At 52.2% G+C, this 20,881-nt stretch overlaps 1 protein-coding gene across 1 annotated transcript; it reads right to left on the minus strand.

Annotated features, from left to right (window-relative positions):
* Nucleotides 1-96: 96 nt before the first annotated feature.
* On the minus strand, nucleotides 97-20,612 carry PINK1 (PTEN induced kinase 1). Its single transcript, XM_025278811.3, has 8 exons — nucleotides 20,169-20,612; nucleotides 11,153-11,440; nucleotides 9,658-9,758; nucleotides 7,405-7,587; nucleotides 6,724-6,887; nucleotides 3,173-3,300; nucleotides 2,600-2,836; nucleotides 97-1,643 (listed from the first exon to the last, which is right to left on the minus strand). Exons 1-8 carry the CDS (start codon nucleotides 20,562-20,564, stop codon nucleotides 1,374-1,376), a joined length of 1,767 nt encoding a protein of 588 aa, XP_025134596.3. The 5' UTR covers nucleotides 20,565-20,612; the 3' UTR covers nucleotides 97-1,373.
* Nucleotides 20,613-20,881: the final 269 nt, after the last annotated feature.

The following is a 20,881-nucleotide window of genomic DNA, read 5'->3' on the forward strand; positions in this document are numbered from 1 at the left end:
TTTGCTGAAGTCTGGAAATGACACAGCTGCTGAATGTCAAGGGGAGTGAAGTAAGGTTAATAAAGGCCAGTGGGGACATCACAGAGATGGGAAAGCTAGGGTAACAGCACTTGACTTTAATAGAATTATAGAACTGCTTGGTTGAAAAGAACCTTACAGCATATTCAGCTTGCTTTAGGCCCTAGTTGTGTTCCTAAAAAGCACACGTAAAGTATGAGTCCGTCTCCACTATGATTGTCTTTATAGTGTGAGGATTACTCTTAAAAGCCAGGTATTCCATTTGAGGCACTTACATATTTTGCAGTTGTTAATATGCATTTAATTCGTCACAGTTCCTGTAAGAAATGCTAGTCAGAAGGGACAGTCAGCAAGTTCAGAGCACTGCACTGCCAATCTCCATGTCATTAATCACCGGCACTCTGCTGGACTCGTCAGCGGCTGCACGAGCTCCACGGCGACGCTCGTCACCAGCACCCCGGGCTGCTCCGGGACAGATGGCTGGCGGCAGCGGCTCCCGTCCCGGGCCTCACTCACGGGCTGTTCACTCTGACACCTGACTATCCTGACCTGCGTGAACTCTGGCCACAACACAGGTCTGACCTCCCTCAGCTCAGCCTCACCTAACAGACCCACTCGGCCACTGACTTTTCAGAGGTCTAGGAGGACAGGACTCTGGTCAGTGGTTTACGCCCGAGCAGCCTCTTGCCTGGGACAGAGCCCATCCTTTGGATCTGTGCGCCCAGGGCTGGTCACGTGGTCAGCGCCGAAACACAAAGGAGCCTGGTGATTGGCTAGCATTTCTCTTGAGGGTTAGGCCCTTTGCGGTCATCTAGACGAGGGGTTGGCAAACTTGGTCTGTGGGCCGGTCTGGCTTGCTGCCTGATTTTTGCAGGCCTGCAAGCTAAAAATGGTTTTTACCTTTTAAGGGTTGAAAATATTAAGAGTAAATAGTGACACACGAAATTCCAAATCTCAGGGTCCCTAAGTGAAGCTGAACTTGTTCACACATTGAAGGCTGTCTTGGCACCACGATGGCAGAGCTGAGCAGCTGCGACAGCCTGAGCTCCAGCCCTCGACAGAAGTTTGCTGACCTCTCTCGAGAGCGGTGTCTTCATTTCACAGGTAAGAGAACTTGGACAATGCATCAGAATCACACAGCTAGACAAAGCCACACAGCTAGAGCGAGTTAGTGGCTAGACCGTGACCTCGAGCTGCTCCTTCATCTGCCAAACCTGAGGCCTTCTCTTGGCTGACTCACCCTCGCCATGCCATCCTTCCTCCTGACCCCCGCCCCCTCACCTAGGAGGCACTCGCTCAGCATTCACAGACCATCACGACATAGATGCTGGAAAGTTCTTTTAGTGATTCACCAGCTACAGTAGCTGTCTCGGGGCTGCCCGCCAGGAGTTGAGGAGGAGGGCCGCCTGGCTCAGCGCTTCATACTCCAGGTTGGCCAGAAATAGCATCTTCATTTTTGTTTCCACACAGTTCTTTCCCGTCAGCCTGTTGGCCAGCAGAGTGGCGGCCGATTGTTGGAGGAGCCAGGCAATCATCTTGTCTAGTTTCAGGTTCTTTGGGGTGAGTGTGTGTTCACCCCAGAGGCTTAAATGAAGCACATTAGCAGCCACTCGGGCGGATGGCCTCTGCAACAGGAAGGGGAGCCGGAGCTTAGAACACCTGTGACCCACAGCCCGCTTTGTTAGTGCAGCCTGTTTCAGGGTCTTCCCTTCTTTGGCCCTGAACATACTCTTCACCCTTCCCTCCTGCAGTACTCCGCACACACACTGGCCAATTCTACCCACGCCCCAGGCTTTTGCATGGGTACGAAATTTGGGGTGGGGTGGGGTGGGGTAGGGGTAGGGGACATTGTTGGAATAGCCTCCCCATCCTGGGCCTTTTTTTTTATTAAGATTTTTTTCGCCATGCAGCATGGCATATGTGATCTTAGTTCCCCAACCAGGCATCGAACCTGTGTCCCCTGCATTGGAATCTTGGGAGGCCACCACTGGACTGTCAGGAAGTCCCTCCTGGGCCTTGAAGGCCCAGGAGCTGTGTCTGGGGTGAGGGGTGTTGTCCTGACTTCATGACGGCCGCGCACGCTGTGGCAGCCTGCTGCACGTGGTGAGGGGCAAGCGGTAGGCGGGACTTTGAGCCCTGGTCTGTCCATGCTTTTTCCACTCCACATGCCACCCGCACTGGCCCTGCCACTCCTGTTAAGGTTTCAAATATGTTAGCCTATGGAGTAATTTCAAAATGTCCAGATCTCTTAGGAGAGTTCATCCTATCTGTCTGGTTAGATTTCAGCTGATTCTGTATCTTCATTAAACATGTCTTAAAACTGCATCTCTTTCCCTCTGAGTAACTTTAAGCAACTAAAGCCAAGAGGAGTTGACTGCTGAAATCCTGACTCCAAACTTGGTGGCCAGCTCCCCTGCTCCTATCTATACTCCAGCCTGTTGTGTGTTCTGTACGTGTCCATCACCTCTGTAAGACAGAGGAGCCGTTTTTCACTCCAGTGCCTGCCCAGCCCTGCCCTTTACTCTGGAACGCGACCTGAGGTTCCCATCCACACACCCCCTGTAAACCTGAACCACCTCACCTTGCAGACCTCCCGCTGCAGCAGCGACCTCACCAGGCACCTCACGTCCCGCGGCACCCACTCGGGCAGTGCTGGCAGCTGAGCCTCCTGGTAACTGCGGCTTTCAAGGTGGGCCCTGCCCTGGCCGTAAAAGGGATTGGGGAGCCCGAAGATTTCGTAGGCGAGTGCGCCCACCGCCCAGGCATCCGCCTTGCTGTAGTCGATCACTGCCCTGGGGCCAGGGCAGGCCGTGGACACCTGCTCAGAAAGCAACAAGTGAACAGTCACGCTGCTGGTACTTGAAACCTATTTGTGCTCCTGCACGGCACCCGATTCATGCACTAGTTTGGACTCTGTCCCAAGGAACCCAGAATTGAAATGAACTGTAGCTCAGATCCAAGCAAATGTGCTCAGGCTGCCTACTTCAGGCTGACAAAACTCATCTCTCCTGGGACATCAGTTCCAGGCAAAGAGACAGGGAAGGGGCTTCTGATAAATTATGGGTCAGAAAAGATGAAAGTGTTGAGTAAACAGGGAGGAAACCTGGTGGGAGAGGCTCTGCTGGTGGCACATGACACGCTCGGTGGGACTCACCTCGGGAGCCATCAGGCAGCCGTTCCCGCCGCGGTCCACGTACCAGCTGGTGAAAGGCAACTGCAGGCCGACGCGCTCATCAGCCAGGCAGCAGCCAAAGTCTGCGATCACCAACCAGGGGCAGCCGTCTGTGGGGAGGCGCACAGACGTGAGAGGCCATCTCCTCCCCTCCCTGCACCTCAAGGCCCTCCGATACCTCCACTAAAGCCACCCTCAGAACACGCTGACCCAGGAACAAACTACTGCACAACTGCACTCATTTCGCATGCTAGCAACATAATGCCAAAATTCTCCAAGTGAGGCTTCAACAGTAAGTCAACTGAGAACTTCCAGATGTTCAAGCTGGATTTAGAAAAGGCAGAGGAACCAGAGATCAAATTGCCAACATCTGCTGGATCATTAAGAAAGCAAGAGGATTCCAGAAAAACATCTGCTTCACTGACTACACTAAAGCCTTTGACTGTGTGGATCACAACAAACTGTGGAAAATTCTTCAAGAGATGGGAATACCAGACCACCTGACCTGCCTCCTGAGAAACCTGTATGCAGGTCAAGAAGCAACAGTGAGAACCAGACACGGAACAACAGAGGGATTCAAAATTGGGAGAGGAGTACATCAAGGCTGTATATTGTTAATTGTGCTTGTTTAACTTATATGCAGAGTACATCATGCGAAATGCCAAGCTGGATGAAGCACAAGCTGGAATCAAGATTGTTGGAAGAAATATCAATAACCTCAGATATGCAGATGAAACCACCCTTATGGCAGAAAGTGAAGAACTCAAGAGCCTCTTGATGAAGGTAAAAGAAGAGAGTGAAAAAGCTTCCTTAAAACTCAACATTCAGAAAACTAAGATCATGGCATCTGGTCCCATCACTTCATGCAAACAGATGGGGAAACAATGGAAACTGTGACAGGCTTTATTTTTTTAGGCTCCAAAATCACTGCAGATGTTGACTGCAGCCATGCAATTAAAAGATGCTTGCTCCTTGGAAGAACAGCTATGACAAACCCAGAGAGGGTATTAAAAAGCAGAGATATTACTTTGCCAACAAATGTCCATATAGTCAAAGCTATGGTTTTTCCAGTAGTCATGTATGAATGTGAGAGTTTGACCATAAAGAAGGCTGAATGCCAGGAGCCAGCGTTGAGGAACTCCGCCCGTGGCAAGGGTCATGAAGAAGGAGGCTCAGCATATGCAAAGGCAGGATTGAGCCTCAGGAGTCCCCCTGGATATTCTCGAGCATCTACCCCCAAAACCAGAGTCTGCCTACTTTACTGCTCTGTGCTCTCACCTCTGACTTTACGGGGGGCTGTCTCCCACCACCATCTCACTCTCTCTCTCTGAAAAGGAGTTAACTTACAGCTCCAGTTAATAAAGTTCCTGGGCATAATAGGAGTGTTTAAATCTAAACCCCTCAGATAGCTCTCTAACTTACCCGGACATGGGAAGCCTAAGATATTCAAATAGCTTAGAGCCTCTTAGAGTTAGAAGCTGTCAGAATAAAACTAGTAAAAGATTTCATTGATGAGCCAATGCTTGCTGCCAAGTTTCCACATCTCCTGTATTGTATCCTTGAATGTGTATTAATTAATATAGTTGGTATGTAGAAAAAATAAGTAGTGGCCTTGGTGTTAGCAACTTTAGACCCTTAAGGTAATAAATTCTTTCCTTTGTTGTAAACCCACTGCACCTCTGCCCTATAGGAATGCAACTTTATCTAACGCCTTCAGAGGATGGCGCCAAACTTGAAAATCATTACTCTTAGAGAAAATAAGTCTTACGGTTGACAAACCTTTGTCAGAGTCATAAAATGTTAATAGGCCTTCTGGCCAGAAGATGATGTAAATCACCTAAATTTGTATACGATAAATTTTCAGAAAGTAAACCCTGGTTTCGATAAGGATCAAAGACTGCTGACTTTGCATTTCACATCCCCTATTATCCTCTATGTGCAACTTAGGGTATAAAAGCCCCTGTTGAAAATAAAGCTACAGGCCTTGCTCACCGAAGCTTGGTCTCCCCATGTCATTCTTTCTCTCAACCTCTGGCTGAGTTTCCATCTGGAGCACGGAGGTCCTCTGGGACCACTTATTTGCCTGGGCTTCTACGACCCAGTCGAGAAGGTGCCTAAGGTAGGGCACCTTCCGCGAGAGGGCGCCTGAGGCCTCTGTGGTCAGAGCTAACCTGATGTCACAGGCTATATTGATTTTCCACGTAAACCAAGCTACTCAGCCTCTTTTCTCCACTGAATTTTCCTACTGAGCTATCCTCATTCTATTACTCTTTATATCTTTGATTAATATTTAATTAAAGCCAAGGGTAATTGCCAACGCCGTCTCCCCTTCGAACTCCCTGGATCAGCCGGGGCTGGACCCTGGCAGCTGAACACCAAAGAATTGATGCTTTTGAACTGTGGTGTTGGAGAGGACTCATGAGAGTCCCTTGGACTGCAAGGAGATCCAACCAGTCCATCCTAAAGGAGATCAATCCTGAATATTCATTGTAAGGACTGATGCTGAAGCTCCAATACTTTGGCCACCTGATGCGAAGAACTGACTCATTAGAAAAGACCCTGATGCTGGGAAAGATTGAAGGTGGGAGGAGAAGGGGACGACAGAGGATGTGATGGTTGGATGGCATCACCAATTCTATGGACATGAGTTTGAGTAAGCTCCGGGAGTTGGTGATGGACAGGGAGGCCTGGCGTGCTGCAGTCCATGGGGTCACAAAGAGTCGGACATGACTGAGTGACTGAACAACAACAAAAGCCACTCTCAGGACATGCTGACCTAGGAACACAGGCCAGCACGGCCTGGACAGCTGCCCACTCACCAAAGAGCTGAGTGGGACCAGCAACACAAATACGGACATGCCTCCAGGAAATCAAGGTCCCCTAGCCAAGAACTGGATAAAATCAGCGCATTATCAATTAGTTATCTGGAAAAGGATTCATGCAGACTTCCTTTAAAAGCCAGTTCCTCTAGAATTTAATTGCATATTGAATTATCTTAAATCTTTTTAGTTCAAAATTGACCGTATGTGAGAATCTGCCTGTATTGCCGGGAACAGAAGTTCGATCCCTGGGTCAAGAACATCCCCTGAAGAAGGAAAAGGCAACCCACTCCAGTATTCTTGCCTGGGAAATCCCATGGACAGAGGAGCCTGGTGGGCTACAGTCCAAGGGGTTGCAGAGAGTCAGACACGAGTTAGCAACTAAACAACAAGAACAAAACAATGACTCTCCTTTACAGAACCCCCAGGCAAGTAGTCACCCAGCTTTGCTTGAATGCTTCCAATGATGGGGAGCTCATTGCCAGAGGCAGCTGGGCTGACATTTAAGCAGTACTTGCTGAAAATATTCTTACAATACAAAGACCAAAACAAAGAACAAAACCATCCATCTTGAAGGAGAGAGTGCTTATCTCTGTGTGCAGAGCTAAGACACAACTTAGAACATAGAAACCAGAAAAGACCCGAAGGCCCCAAATGTCCCCAAGCCTGAAGTGCAGGCCACCCCGGACAGCTCGGAGCGGGGCGGGCAGCTACCTGCATCCAGTTCCACCAGGATGTTGTCAGACTTCAGGTCTCTGTGCGCGACGCCCTGCTGGACCAGGTGGTCCACCCCTTCCAAGAGCTGCAGAGTCATCGCAGTGGCCAGCCGGGGGCTCGGGGTGTTCCTGCGGAGGTACTGGCGCAGGGTACACGGGTAGCTGGTGGAGAGTGCAACAGGGCCAGGGATCACGCGCCTGGCATCCTGAGCACCTTACTTCCTGTTAGCATGATGGCCTTTCTGATGCCTTTCTCCCTAAATAGCTGTTCTGTTTCTATCCACCATCCTGGGATTAGGAAGTAAGAGCTAGGGCCTCACACGTTAGAAGTTACAGGACAGCTGCTCGTTTCCTTAAAACACTCACACAGCAATGCCAGGGGCACAGAGATGGAGGAAAGGAGAAGAATCTATGTTTAAAAAAAAAAAAACGCAGGAGAAAGGTGAGCATAGAGGGGGCTACGGTCAAAGGTCCTAAGAGCACTAGATGGGAAGTATGACCTGACTGAACATGCACTTCTGTTTGCCTGGAAGGCCGTCCCAAAGGGAAACTGCGCTCCAGGGCAGACACATGCCCTCAGCCTGCCCTTGTCTCCCAAAGAGAGAGGATCCTCTGGCCCGTGATCCCAGGCTCTTGGAGGCAGCGACCAGCTCCCACTCACTCCGGTCCCGCCACTCACTTCTTCATGACGAGGAAGAGAGTCCGCCCGTGGCCCAGGCCTGCGGGGTGAAGACGCGGGGGCAGCACGTCCGGGTAGTCGACCAGGGCCCCTGGCAGCAGCGGCACCGACGAGGTGAAGGCTCGCAAGACCCGGATGATGTTGGGGTGCGGGGCCAGCTGCTTGGGACCTCCCTTGGGTCTTCTGTTTCAGCCGGGTGGGACAAACATGAGGGAGCAGCAGATACAACACTTGGGATACAACAGTCTGAGGCCACAATCAACACTGACATTCATCTCCACCCATATCTATACCAAGTGTGTGCCAGGTGCAGAGCGGGGTGCTGGAAGGGAAACCGCAGTGACTCATCACACTGGTGACCCCGTCCATCCCACGAGGTAGAGCACGGGGCAGGAGGCCCTGGAAGCGGGCTGCCTGGGCTTGAACCCCACGCCTGCCACTCCAAGTCCTTGGCCACACTGCTTAATGTCTCTTCGCTCAGTCTCAAATGCAAAAGGGGAACAGAGTAGTACCATACCCTGTAAGATGATTAACAGGACCCGGAACCTCCCTGGTCCGGCCCTAGCTTAACACCTGGCACGAGCTCAGCCAGCCTCTGAGTGAACCGACACGGAGGCAGTTTGTAGAAGCGATTCCCCCGCACGTCAGGTGCCCTGCCCAGGCCTCTGCTGCTCCGGGAGCCCCACCCCACCGCCCTGCTCAGACACAGAGGCTGCAGGACTGCCCGCGGGGTGCGGCCCCGCCCCTGCCCAGAGCTGCCAGGCCTAAGCGTGCGCACCTGACCCAAGGGCAACCAAGGGCCTGCAGTCATGTCCGAGACCCGATGCTTGGCAGGAAAAGGGGAGAGTCTCTCTGTGGAGTGTGAGGAAAAACTCGGCAGTAACTGCATAGGAAATGGAGCTGAGGTGTTGAAAGGATGCTGTAACGCACTTGAGCTCCTCTCTGAACAGTATCTGATGCACATTTCCTGAGCTGTTTTACAGATGTAAAAACCCCCACCAAATGAAGATGCTAACCACTGGATGACCATGAGCAGATAGCCCGCAGACCTCCTGGAGCCTGAGGACCGAGGCTGTTCACCACTGTGACACTGCCCTGTCACCTCGCCATCTACCGGAGATTTGTGCACGAGCCGATTACATACCCTGGGACGCCCCTCTCCCTTATGTGCCCTTTAAAAATGCTTTGCTGAAACTCTTTGGGGAATTTGACATTTGCGGGCATGAGCCACCATCTCCTTCATTGGTCCCGTAATAAACCTTTCTCTGTTCCAAACTCTGGCATTTTGGTATTGTTTGGCCTCACTGTACGTCAGGCACAGGAGTTTGCTTTTTAACAGTGCCACGAGGCCTGAGAGAAGCCAGAAGTATTCCTGCGGGCAGGAAATGAGGACGCAGGGTGGCAGAGAGAGGCGGATGGAGCGGAATCCCAGAGACATGGAGGCAACAGGGAAAGCCCCACGCCTGGCCTGTCCTCCAAGCTGCCTCAGGTCCGAGCTTTGAGCCAGGCCGTGAGTGGCTGCATCAGCTCCTCTGGGGTTCGTCCAAACGGGCCCCTGTCTTAGGTGATGAAAGGCATCAGAGCATCATCCCGGCCTGGGCCGTTAGAGCCACTGGGAGAACGACGATCCCGGCACAAGGCTGTTGGCGCTGCAGCGGCAACGTGCTGCCTGGCTGTCAGCAGAGCCCGGGGAAGCGCGCGGCTGCTCTGGGAGGGGCGTGTGTGTTGAACGGAGAACGAACCGGACAGGAGGCCTGACGGGGGTCGGACCAGCACGGACCACACTGGACTCTGCTGCCACTGCTCAGGCGCCTCTGCCACAAAGACACTCTTGGGGAAGGCCATTAAAAAAAAATCTCTTGGCACCATCAGGTCATGGCAGTTAGTTGTAAAGTGAGTGTTAACCTCTGCTGGGGACAGACAGAATTCAATTCGTACAAAATTGTGGTGCTCTACCTGAGAATTACTTAGGAGTCATAAATCAGATCCGCCCAGTTCAGAAGGATGAAGGATGGTTTTAGGTGGCCTTCTCTCCCTGCTCCAGCGTGAGTCAGCCACCTGCCAGCATCTCCAGCCGGGGTCAGACTACAGTCTTTCCCAATTATCCACCAACTGAAAACCCATCACTGACTACACTGTTCAGTGAGCATTTATTGTGTCTGTGGGTGTGTGTGTCACGTCAGACGCTGTGCCGAGGGCACAGGTGTGGGTGTTGCTCCGTGGCGGGGCGAGGTGGGGCAGATGGCTGCTTACCTGTGAGTGACCGCTCCATACTCCCCGGCCAAGGCCACTCGACTGGCTGGGACCAGCTCCTGGCTCATTGTGCTAAAGATGGCTTCGCTGGATGAGCCTGCCTGGAACATCCATAACAGGCCCAGAATTACACGGGTCCGAGAAGCCCAGGCCCTCCTTGTAATCTGGACCAGGACAACCACTGCCTGGGACTGCCTTTGACTTTCAAGCTCATAACCTCTCTGAGTGGCAAGCCAAGCCTAGTTTCTCCAGGGAGAAAGGAGGCAGAGGTGCCATTCATGCCAACCCAGAGAATGCTGCCCACGCCTCAAACTCTCGGCAGCTCAGGTGCCCAGGGCCGGAGGAGATGTCGAGATGACCACAGCAGGGGCTCCTCTTCCTGCCACAGAGGCCTCCAGGCACCACCAAGCTCAAACCTGACCACCGAGCATGAACACTCACCCATGAAGGCTCCCTTCAGCAGACAGGCTGAGCCCAACAAGCCCACCCTGGATAAACTCGCACTGAATCACAGAACAGCCCTCTATCAACCAGCAAAAAGCAACAAACAGTGAGGAAAAGCACCGTATTTTCCTCATTTCATTATGAACAGCTCTCAGGACTGGCGACACCTATAAAGAATCCTTTAAGAATTAAGTCTTTTAGCTTTTGTGAATGTATTTGCTGTCATGCCCCAACCAGTGGGAGTTTTGATGTTAAGACTGGATGTTTCCTGGCGGTGGGCGTGGGGTGGGGGGTTGGCTACTTGTTAGCTATCAGCCCAGCGTGGAAGCACAGTCTAACAAGCTTCATTCCCCAAATCAAGGCACAAACCACATCCTTCAGGGCTCAGCATGAGCTAAGTGGCTGTGTCCCCCTCAGCCTTGGAGAGAGGCTCTGGGCAGCAGAAAATACCATCAAATCTTGAATTTCCTAACCCTCCTCCCACCATGTAATGGCAAGATACAGAAACTACTCTAAATGGACAGAAATCTTTGTTTTTGGGTGGGAAAAATACTCAACTTGCCAAAGTCTTGAGTTCTGCAAGGGTTAAGAGCAGAGAGCTGGCACATCAGTCTTGGGTCTGGAGTGTGGTGGGAGGCGAGCTCAGAGGAAGGCACATGGCTCCTCCTTCCCCACGAGCAGGTCAGGGAGCGAGAGGACAGAGCACACTGCAGCCCTGAAATGCGCTCATCGGCCCGGACGCCCCGGGCCCTCGCCACTCAGTGTGGCTCGCAGCCCAGTGGCCTGGGAGCTCATTAGGGAGGCGGGAGCTCGGGCTCCACCCCACACCGGCGCTCAGAACCTGCCTTCTAACCCGACCTCAGGTGACAGTCTAAGACTGTAACACTGCTTCAGGCTGCTGCACAAGAGCGTGAGGCGCCTGTCCTGTGGAGAATCTTGCTGGTTCCTATTTACTTCCTGGGAAAAAGTGTCGTCTGGTTACCACCCCCCCCCCAACAAGAAGGGGATTTTGAAAAAGGATGACTTTAGAGATGGAAGGCCCCACTCTTACCGAGATGTTCCACATCATCTTGATGGCCAAGGGGAAGGCCGGGGCCCGTGGGGCTGGCGCCTCCTCTCCTCGTGGAAGGATCTCTGGGCCCTTCCCTGGAAGAAGCTGGCCCAGGCTCTCTGCCTCCTCCAGGTTCTGGGGCCACACAGGCATGGCGGCCTCGTAGACGGCGGCACTGCAGCCCTTGCCAATGGACTGCCCGATCAGATACTCCTCCAGCCGGAAACCCTGCCAGCGTCGGGTGTCCAGTGGGTCTGGGAGCAGCTTGTTTTTCTGGGTGAAAATTGCCTGTGAAGAAAACCAGCAGGCACCATGAGCTCAGCAGCCCCGTGAGGCTTCAGTGAAGGGATAGAGTGGTACAGTGAGGCCAAATCTCCACTGGCAGATCGAGTGCTAATAAAACAACCAAATTGGGTGCTACTGTTGGTCCTGGGCTCAAGCCAGCCTCTGTTCTCTCCTTATTCAGAGTAGTTCTCAAACTGTCACTTCATGGCAGTCACCGCGACAGTCCAACACAGAACACTGTGTTAGTTAAGAGGTTACAGTTCCCCAGTTCTGCAGCTGGCACACTGCTCCTTTGCTGCCTGTCAGGCTACCAGCACAAATCTTGGAGGTTTCTGATTATGGAGATGGTTCTTTCTGCAAAGGCCTCGGCAGGCAGCTACTGGACGGTTACCAAGAGCTGTGGACGGGCAGGAGCATGTGGTCACAGCCACCCCTCCGGCTTGTGAATGACCTCGGGCTGCTCTTGCAAGCAAGGGGGTGAAAATCAGAAGGCTCCCTGGAGCCAGTCATCGGGTCCTGTTCTTGGCCTGAACCCCGAGGACCTGCAGGTCCTGTAGATGGCCAGCCTCCAGATGGCGGATGACGGAGCTTGGAGTCAGTGACAATGCCATCTGTGGTTTACTGGATGGGGAATCTTATATGTCTGCAGCAGGGGGCCCTGGAGCAGCATCCCAGTGTGTGTGGCAGACAGCAGGAAGGACCTGACAGCAATCTTGGCTCCTCTGGGGAGGAGGCGGCTACCATTCACAGGGGGATCTGGTCAGGTTGGCTCATTAGTTTCCAGGGAAACCGGCAGGTTCATGACCATCACCAGGGCAGATGTTTCCCTTTAATACACCAGCAGGTGGAGTGGTTCTGGCCTAAGGCTTAGAGCAACCATAGCTGGGGCAGGGGGCAAACACCTCCTGTGAGGAGGCTGTAGGGGAGCAGGCACTGGTCCAGCTCCCTGGACCTGTAGGTCCAGCAGGGGATGAACAGAGAGCAAGAGAGAGGCCATCTTGAGTGCCCAGACCACACACTTCACTCCCACAGACCCTGCGCGGCCCTTACAGTCTTGGTCCAGCCCTCCCCCGTGACGTCCCTGGGGTCAGGTATGCAGAGGTGCGCTGCAACCAAACACCCCAGATGCAATACGGACCCCAGCAGCTCAGAGTCTGGAGGGGCCCAGGGACGCAGGAGGACTGAGCATCTTGCTGGAGACCCGCTGGTCAGACTCATCTCTATAGGCTTTTCATTTTTTTGGCTGTGCTGGTCTTTGCTGCAGCATGCTGGTCTTTGGTGCTGGCTTCTTTAGTTTGGCCACAGGAGCTTCACTGCATGGCATGTGGGATTTTAGTTCCTTGACCAGGAATGTAACCCACGTCCCCTGCACCGGAAGGCAGATTCTTAACCACTGGACCATCAGGGAATTCCCAGACTCATCTCACAGTTAGGCCACCGTGGTCGCCCAGTCACTGGACAGATGCTCTCTGCTCAGATAAGGGACAAAACGTAGGGTGTTTACATTTACATAATATAGGGAAGGTCGTGACCACTAGGCAAAATACAAGTAGTACCAGCATTGTGAGAGCCCACCCATCCTGTGGTTTTCGTCCTGGCCAGGCCTGTGGGACCACACCGCCGGTCCACTTTCAGTCCCCACAGCCAATGCCAGTCCTAGAGAGGCGGTGTAACAGACCCCAGGGTTAACAGAATGGTGCCTTTCTCCAGTAGAGGCCCAGATTAATTCCTTTAAGTAGTCTTAGGTTGAGCTGGGTAGAAGATCTGTAAGAAGGTGAGATCTGTAAACCCCTTTCTAATCCCATGCCCCACAGGGTGGCAAGCCCAAACCACCAGGGTCTTATCTGCCAGTCCCGGACCACTGTATATTTCCCTGGGGGGGGGTCCTGTGGCGAGGACCAACCTGTGAGTTACTGCCCCGGCCGACAGCTGGCAATGGTCCTTTGGCAATCAACAGCTGAACTTAGCGGGTGTGGACAAGTGGCCTCTGGGCTAATGTGGCAGAGGCAGGGGGACGGGCACTCCTGGGACGCTCAGTTACAGCTGGTAGGTCTGGGGTTAGCCTCCTGGGTCACACGTGGTCACATGGTAAGAGAGTGGGTTTCACATCTCAACTGTTGCTGAAAGAGTTCCTTTATCCCGCCCACTGGGCTTCCCTCACAGCTCAGCTGGTAAAGAATCCGCCTGCAATGCAGGTGACCCTGGTTCGATTCCTGGGTTGGGAAGATCCGCTAGAGAAGAAATAGGCTACCCATGCCAGTATTTTTGGGCTTCCTTTGTGGCTCAGCTGGTAAAGAATCTACCTGCAATGTGGGAGATCTGGGTCTGAACGCTGAGTCAGGAAGATCCCCTGGAGAAGGGAAAGGCTACCTACTCCAGTATTCTGGCCTCGAGAATTCCATGGACTGTATAGCCCATGGAGTCACAAAGAGTTGGACACGACTGAGCGACCATCGCTTTCGCTTTCATCAGTCCCAGTAGCCCAGGTGCAGTGGGGCTGTAAGGTAGATGGACATGCCAGTGTATGTTATTTATTTTTTTGGTCCATTTCTGAACTTTGTGGCTGGTAAGGTGGGTTTTTGGTGTCACTTGAAAACACAGATAGGCCTTTTGTAACGTCTTCCCTCAGCTGTAATGCGTCGTAGGCTGCGTATCACTGCTGTTCCATCACACTACTATCACTGCTCAGCTCCCTTTCAAAGCTGGGACCAGAAGCCCAGGGGTATGCTTTAATCGTTTTGCCATTGCCACAGGCCCCAAACAAGCCTTTGCAAGAAACTGGCCATGTCCCATTCACAAGCCTGTCCCTGAGTTAATAACCCTAAACCTGTGTCTAAATTACTTGGGGATGGTGGGTCAGGGGTATGCTTGTATTTTACAGACAATCTGGGTCCTTGCATTTCGTCTGTATTCATCAGCCATCCCTATGCAATCAGATGACCCATGAGCATGGGGCTGCCACATTTAAACAGGAAAGAGACTCCAAGGTTAACAGGAAAGCATCAATAAATGGAAGAGAAAGATATCTCTCACAGTAGGCAGCTGTCACAGGGGCCCACCAGCTGGTGGGTGACCACCCTGGGATTTCCCCAAAAGCTTTCCTTTCCCCAACCAAGCTCCCTGTCCTTTCCCAACATCTTGGTGTTTACAGGAGCTTTCTTGGCTGGCTCACCAATTGTTAGGTTGTACCCCAAAGGCCCGCAGGCCTTGTAGTTGCCCAGCCTTCAGATGACCCAAGCAAAAGCCCGGAGACAGTGACAGAGAACCTTACATGTCTGCAGAAAAAGGTCCTCGAGCAACACCCCACCATGTGCAGCAGGCAGGACCTGGCAGCAATCTTTACTACTGGGCAGGGAGTCGGGTGGAGGGGAGTGCTGCTATTTACAGAAGGAACTGAAGTCAGGTTGGCTCATTAGTTACCAGGGAAACGGGTGGCTGGGGCATGTCCCTCACAGCCCCTCAGGTTAATGACCATCACGAGGACAGATGTTTCCCTTGAACATATTATCAACTGGGGGATTTTTGCAGAAACTAACAACTGGGGCCAGCGATTTTTATATAAGTGAATATTAAAAGACGACTCTGGTCAATAACGATTAGATAACAAAAGATGTATTATTAATGTCTCTGGTCAGTATGTTGTTAATAAACTAGCAGGTGGAGCTGCTCTGGCCCAAAGCTGAGAACAACCATAGCTGGGGCAGTGGGCAAGCATGTTCCTGTGAGGAGGATGTAGCTGAAGCAGGGACTGGTCCCACAGGGGATGTACAGAGAGCAAGAGAACCGCCATCTTGAGTGGCCTGACCATACACCTGTCTCCCTGTTTCTGCCTCTTTGGAAGCTGGGGGGCCATTCTGTTTACAGAAAGGAGACAAAGAGTACAAGAGTTCTGATGGAATTAGATGGAAGTGTAGGTGGGGGTGCACGGGGAAAGAGGCCATTTCCCCCAAACTGGGATTCTTGCCTACTTCAGGCAGGTGACACCATTCCTCCAGTTGCCCAAACTCTACCTTCCTCCTCAAATCCGTCTCATCTGCTGATCCCTCCCTTTCTATGACTAGTCACTCGCCTCCAGACTTTCCCACTCATGTCCTTCCTTACCTGTTTCTGAGTCCAGTGAAAGCCCATTGCTTTCAAATGTTGCAGCAGAACCTAACTGATGGACTTCCCTGGTGGTCCAGTGGATAAGAATCTGCCTGCCAGTGCAGGGGACATGGGTTTGATCCCTGATTCGGGAAGACTCCACAAGCCTCAGAGCAACTAAGCCCATGCCCCACAACCACTGAGCCTGTGCGCCCTGGAGCCCTGCTCCGCGACGAGAAGTCACCGCAACAAGAAGCCTGTGCACTGCAACAAAGACTAGCCCCGCATGCAGCAAGAAAGACCAGCACCACCACCAAAGAAAGAAAGAAAGAACCTAACACGCGTTATTCAGTACCTTGTCCCGACACTTCCTATATATGAAAACTGTTTTGCAGGCTGGTCTGCACTGCCCATACTGCTCTCTCACATGCCTTTCCCTGAACCTTTGCTCAAACTCTTCCCCTCCCCTTGCCCCCTGAAATATTGTCTTTGCTCTGCCTGCTCATCCCTGCTCATCCATCAAGTCCCAACTCAAGCTCCTGCTTCCCCTATAACCAGTGCTGACCACCCAGCCCACAGCAGTGTTTCCTTCTGGAAGACTCCTAAAGCACTGCGAGTCTATAAGCTAAAACACCTCGCATGAGAACTTTTAATGTTTTTAAAAAATGAAAGTCTGTCTTGCCTTGCCAACCAGTTTCTAAATTCTGTGGAGCCAAAGAAGCATCGTGTAATCCTCAGTCAACCATAGTTTTGAGGATGAGATAAAATTTTTAAAGCTTTATTTTGAAATAAATATAGACTTACAGGAAGCTGCCAAAAAAAAACCCAACAAAGTGTCCTGTGTGCCCTTCTCCCAGTTTCCCCCAGTTGACCTCTCACGAGGCACTGCTGCTGCTGCTGCTAAGTCGCTTCAGTCGTGTCCGACTCTGTGCGACCCCATAGACGGCAGCCCACCAGGCTCCCCCGTCCCTGGGATTCTCCAGGCAAGAACGCTGGAGTGGGTTGCCATTTCCTTCTCCAATGCATGAAAGTGGAAAGTGAAAGTGAAGTCGCTCAGTCGTGTCCGACTCTTCGCGACCCCATGGACTGCAGCCCACCAGGCTCCTCCGTCCATGGGATTTTCCAGGCAAGAGTGCTGGAGTGGGGCGCCATTGCCTTCTCCGTCACGAGGCACTAGTACTGTATCAAACCCAGGAAAGTGACGACATACTCTACTGTCAACGAGGCTGCAGATCTTACCCAGTTCTCACCATCTTTTCTAACCCGCATTCACTTGTGTGCATGCCCATGTGGTGTAGCTCTATGCGATTTCACCCCACCTATGATTCATGTAATCACCACCAAGATATAGACCTGCTCCATCACAGAATTCCTTTGAGCTGCCTCTTTGTTTTTGCACCACCCCCGCCATGCCCCATGCAACCACGTCCCTGGCAACCACTGACCTGTTCCCCATCTCTACCATTCTGTCATTTCAAGAATGTTATATAAATAGAATCATAGGATGCAACCATTTGGAACTGACTTTTTTCACTAAGCATAATGCCCCTGAGGTTCACTGAAGTTGTTACCTGTATCAATGCTGATTCCTTGTAATTCCTTATTATTAGTATTCCACTATATATACCAGGGTTTGTTTAAGAATTCACCAGCTAAAGGATGTTTGTGTTTTTAATATTTTGCTATTATGAGGGACGCAGCCATAAATACTGGTGTACAAGATTTAATACCCATTGATGGCCACTTGGGTTGCTTCCACTTTTTGACTATTGTGAATAATGCTGCTATGAACATAGGTGTACAAATATTTGTTCAAAGTCCCTGCTTTGAATTCTTTTGGCTATATACTAAGAAGTAGAATTGCTGGGATCATACAATAATTCTATTTTTAATGTTTGGGGGAACTGTTTCCCATAGCAGCTACTCACGTACAGGTTTTTGTGTGAACATAAATTTTCAATTCTCTGGGTAAACGCTCAAGACTGCAATGGCTGGGTCATATGATAAATGTATGTTTAGTTTTGTAAGAAACTGCAGACTATTTTCCAGAGTGGCTGTACTATTTTAGATTTTCACCACTGGTCCAGTGTCTCTGCATCCTCACAAGCATCCGCTATTATCACTTATTTTTAAAATGTTAGTTGCTCTAATAAGTATGCAGAGATATCACATTGTATTTTCAATTTGCATTTCCCTAATGATTCAACTATCTTTATTTGGCATCTGTATCTCCTTTTGGTGAAATATATGTTCATATCTTTGGCCTATTTTATAAAGGGTTCCCCCAACAAAATGCTTTCCAAATGCATCTAAAGGGACTGGTCTGGTCTACTCCAGTATGACACCATATGGAATTAGCATTAGAATTAGAATTTTAGCACACGGGTTGCCAAATCTGGTACTCTGATTTTCTTTCCAAAAAAGTCAAATGCAAGAATTTAACAAATTAATTTGTAATTAATTAAAAATTTTAAGACACAGAAGAATGAAGTGTGAGGAAAGGATGTGGAGATGGTAAGCTAGGAGGATCTAGCTCCTCAGTTTAGAAACAGCCGCTGTAATTTTAAGTAGGGTTTGTCAAGTTGGCCACCTTGGCTTCTGCCAGCTGAGCTGTAACAAAAGACAGGGGCAGAGAATGGGGCCTAGGCCAAGCGTCACCTGTTGCCTCCCAGGGGCCAGGGCGTAAACATGGGACACTCTGGTGATGAGTAACACGACCTGGGCAGAAAGCCAGGAAACATGGGAGCTTAAAGACCAACACTGCTTGGTCTTTAACCAGCTGTGTCCTTGGGCAAATCACTCCACCTTGCACCACCTCAGCACTCAGCTGTAAAACGCAGGGGCTGTACTAAGGCAGTGAATGGTTCCCAACCCCAGGAAGAAGGGCCTCCCTGAAGAGGAGGGAACTGTGCCAGCAGATGGCCTTCAGACTTGAACTTAACAATGAATGTTTCTTCCCTGGGTGTCCAGCCTGCCTGTTGGCCCTGCAGTCTGAACTTGCCAGACTCCAGAACAGCAGAGCCAATTCCTTCAAATAAAGCTGCCTTGTAATAAACACATCCTATTCCTTCTGTTTCTCTGGAGAAGTAGAGATTTTGGTTGAGTAGAAACAGAATCCTCTGAGCTCTTTAAAACACTTAAAAAGCCCAAGAACTAAGCATCTTAGTCACCCCAGATAACTCTACACAGGTTGTTAACTAGGCCTGCTGTTTTCTCCTGCTGTTTGGGTTTTTACTGCGGCTTCAGCTATGTCACTAATTGGCTAAACTGTGGAGGCTGCCTGGCTGGCAAGTGGTTAACAACAGCACAGGTTCTGTGAAAGTCAGACTTGTGACTTCAGCAAGTTACTTCACTTTTCACCTCCCTCATCCATATATTGGGGATGACAACTACCTCTGGAATATAAGGGTTAGGATTTAGCTGTCCTTAAATTTTAGAAAATTTACAGAAGGTCATTGGCCTTGGAGACACATTGACATTGACATTGAAGTCGCTCAGTCGTGTCCGACTCTTTGCGACCCCATGGACTGTAGCCTACCAGGCTACTCCGTCTATGGAATTTTCCAGGCAAGAGTACTGGAGTGGATTGCCATTTCCTTCTCCAGGAGATCTTCCCAACCCAGGGAACGAACAAGGGTCTCCTGCATTGTAGGCAGACACTTTACCATCTGAGCCACCAGGGAAGTCCAGGAGCTATATAATTAGTATATCTTTCAAACCATGCAGTTTGAGGAAGTGAAAGTGAAAGTCTCTCAGTCCTGTCTGACTCTTTGTGACCCCATGGACTGTCCATGGAATTCTCCAGGCCAGAATACTGGAGTGCGTAGCCTATCCCTTTTCCAGCAGATCTTCTGGACCCAGGAATCGAACCGGGGTCTCCCGTATTGTAAGAGAATTCTTTACCAATTGAGCTACCTGGAAACCCCCGTTTGAGGAAGGGAAGATAGTAAAACCAAAGTGAGGTACTGGCCTGGCACCAGGAGATCAGTAACAACTGAGCCTTAATCAGTGATTGCCAAGGAATTCCCAGCTACAAGATAAATAGAATCAGTCCTGAGTATTCATTGGAAGGACTGATGCTGAAGCTGAAACTCCAATACTTTGGCCACCTGATGCAAAGAACTGACTCATTTGAAAAGACCCTGATGCTGGCAAAGATTGAAGGCAAGAGGAGAAGGGGACGACAGAGGAGAAGATGGTTGGATGGCATCACCGGCGCGACGGACATGAGTTTGAGTAAGCTCTGGGAGTTGAAGATGGACAGGGAAGCCTGGCGTGCTGCAGTCCATGGGGTCGCAGAGAGTGGGACAAGACTGCGCGATTGAACAAGCTAAATCTTGACCCCAGGCCCGAAGGCAGTCAGTGCCTCCCAGCCCCGCCCCGCCCCCAACTCGGACCCCGCCCCCGCACTTAGCCCCGCCCCAACCCTGGCTCCTGCCCCAGCTCGGTCTCCCCGGCCCCGCCCCGCACCCAAGTGGGCCCCGCCCCCGCCCCAGCCTGGCTCCGGCCCCGCCCCGCACCCAAGTGGGCCCCGCCCCCGCCCCAGCCTGGCTCCGGCCCCGCCCCGCACCCAAGTGGGCCCCGCCCCCGCCCCATCCCGATCCTCCCCCCTGCCCCCGACCCTGCCCCGCTCGCCGCCGGCGCTCACCTGGATCTCCTCACAGGCTGAGGCGGCCCGCCGGCCCTCCGCTTGCTTCTCCTCGATGAGGCCCAGCCCAAGCCCGAAGGCCAGAAAGACAGCGCGGCCGCAAGGGCCCGCACCGCCCCGGGCCCGCACCACGAACTGCCGCTGGAGCCGCTCCGCCAGCCCGGCCACCGACTGGCGGAAGAAGCGGTAGCGGCCGGGAAGCCCGAGCCCGAGCCTGCACGGCTCCGTGCCGGGTCCCGCGGCAGGGCCCGGGCGCTCTCCGCGGCCCCAGCCCGCCGCGGGGCCCGGCCGCTCCGGCCGGCCCCAGCCGTAGGCCGGGCCGGGCTTGGCCGTGAAGCGCAGGAGCAGCGCTCGGCCCAGCTGCAGGCCCCGGCCCAGCGCCTGTCGCACCGCCATGGCGTCGCCGCCGGGTCCCTGGGGACCTGCCGGCGTCCGGGGCGCCTGACACGACGCCTCAACTTCGGGGCGGAGCCTCTGAGCGGGCGCGGGCGCCGGTGGGCGGGGCCGTCACTCAGGCGGTTTCCCGGCTGGACGCGCGAGGGCGCTGTGGCCGTCCCTGCCGGCGCGTACTTTGTTCAGACTTTTGCCCGCAGCGTCTGCGGGTGGCCTCTCAAGGACGTCAGGGGTGTGAAACTTGGCTGCTTCTGGCGAAATCGTCATTGAGGAGGGAATATTTATTGAGTAACCCCCATTGTGCCAGACTCTCTACATTT

The sequence above is a fragment of the Bubalus bubalis genome, chromosome 2 (assembly GCF_019923935.1).
Source record: "Bubalus bubalis isolate 160015118507 breed Murrah chromosome 2, NDDB_SH_1, whole genome shotgun sequence".
Lineage (NCBI taxonomy): Eukaryota > Metazoa > Chordata > Mammalia > Artiodactyla > Bovidae > Bubalus > Bubalus bubalis.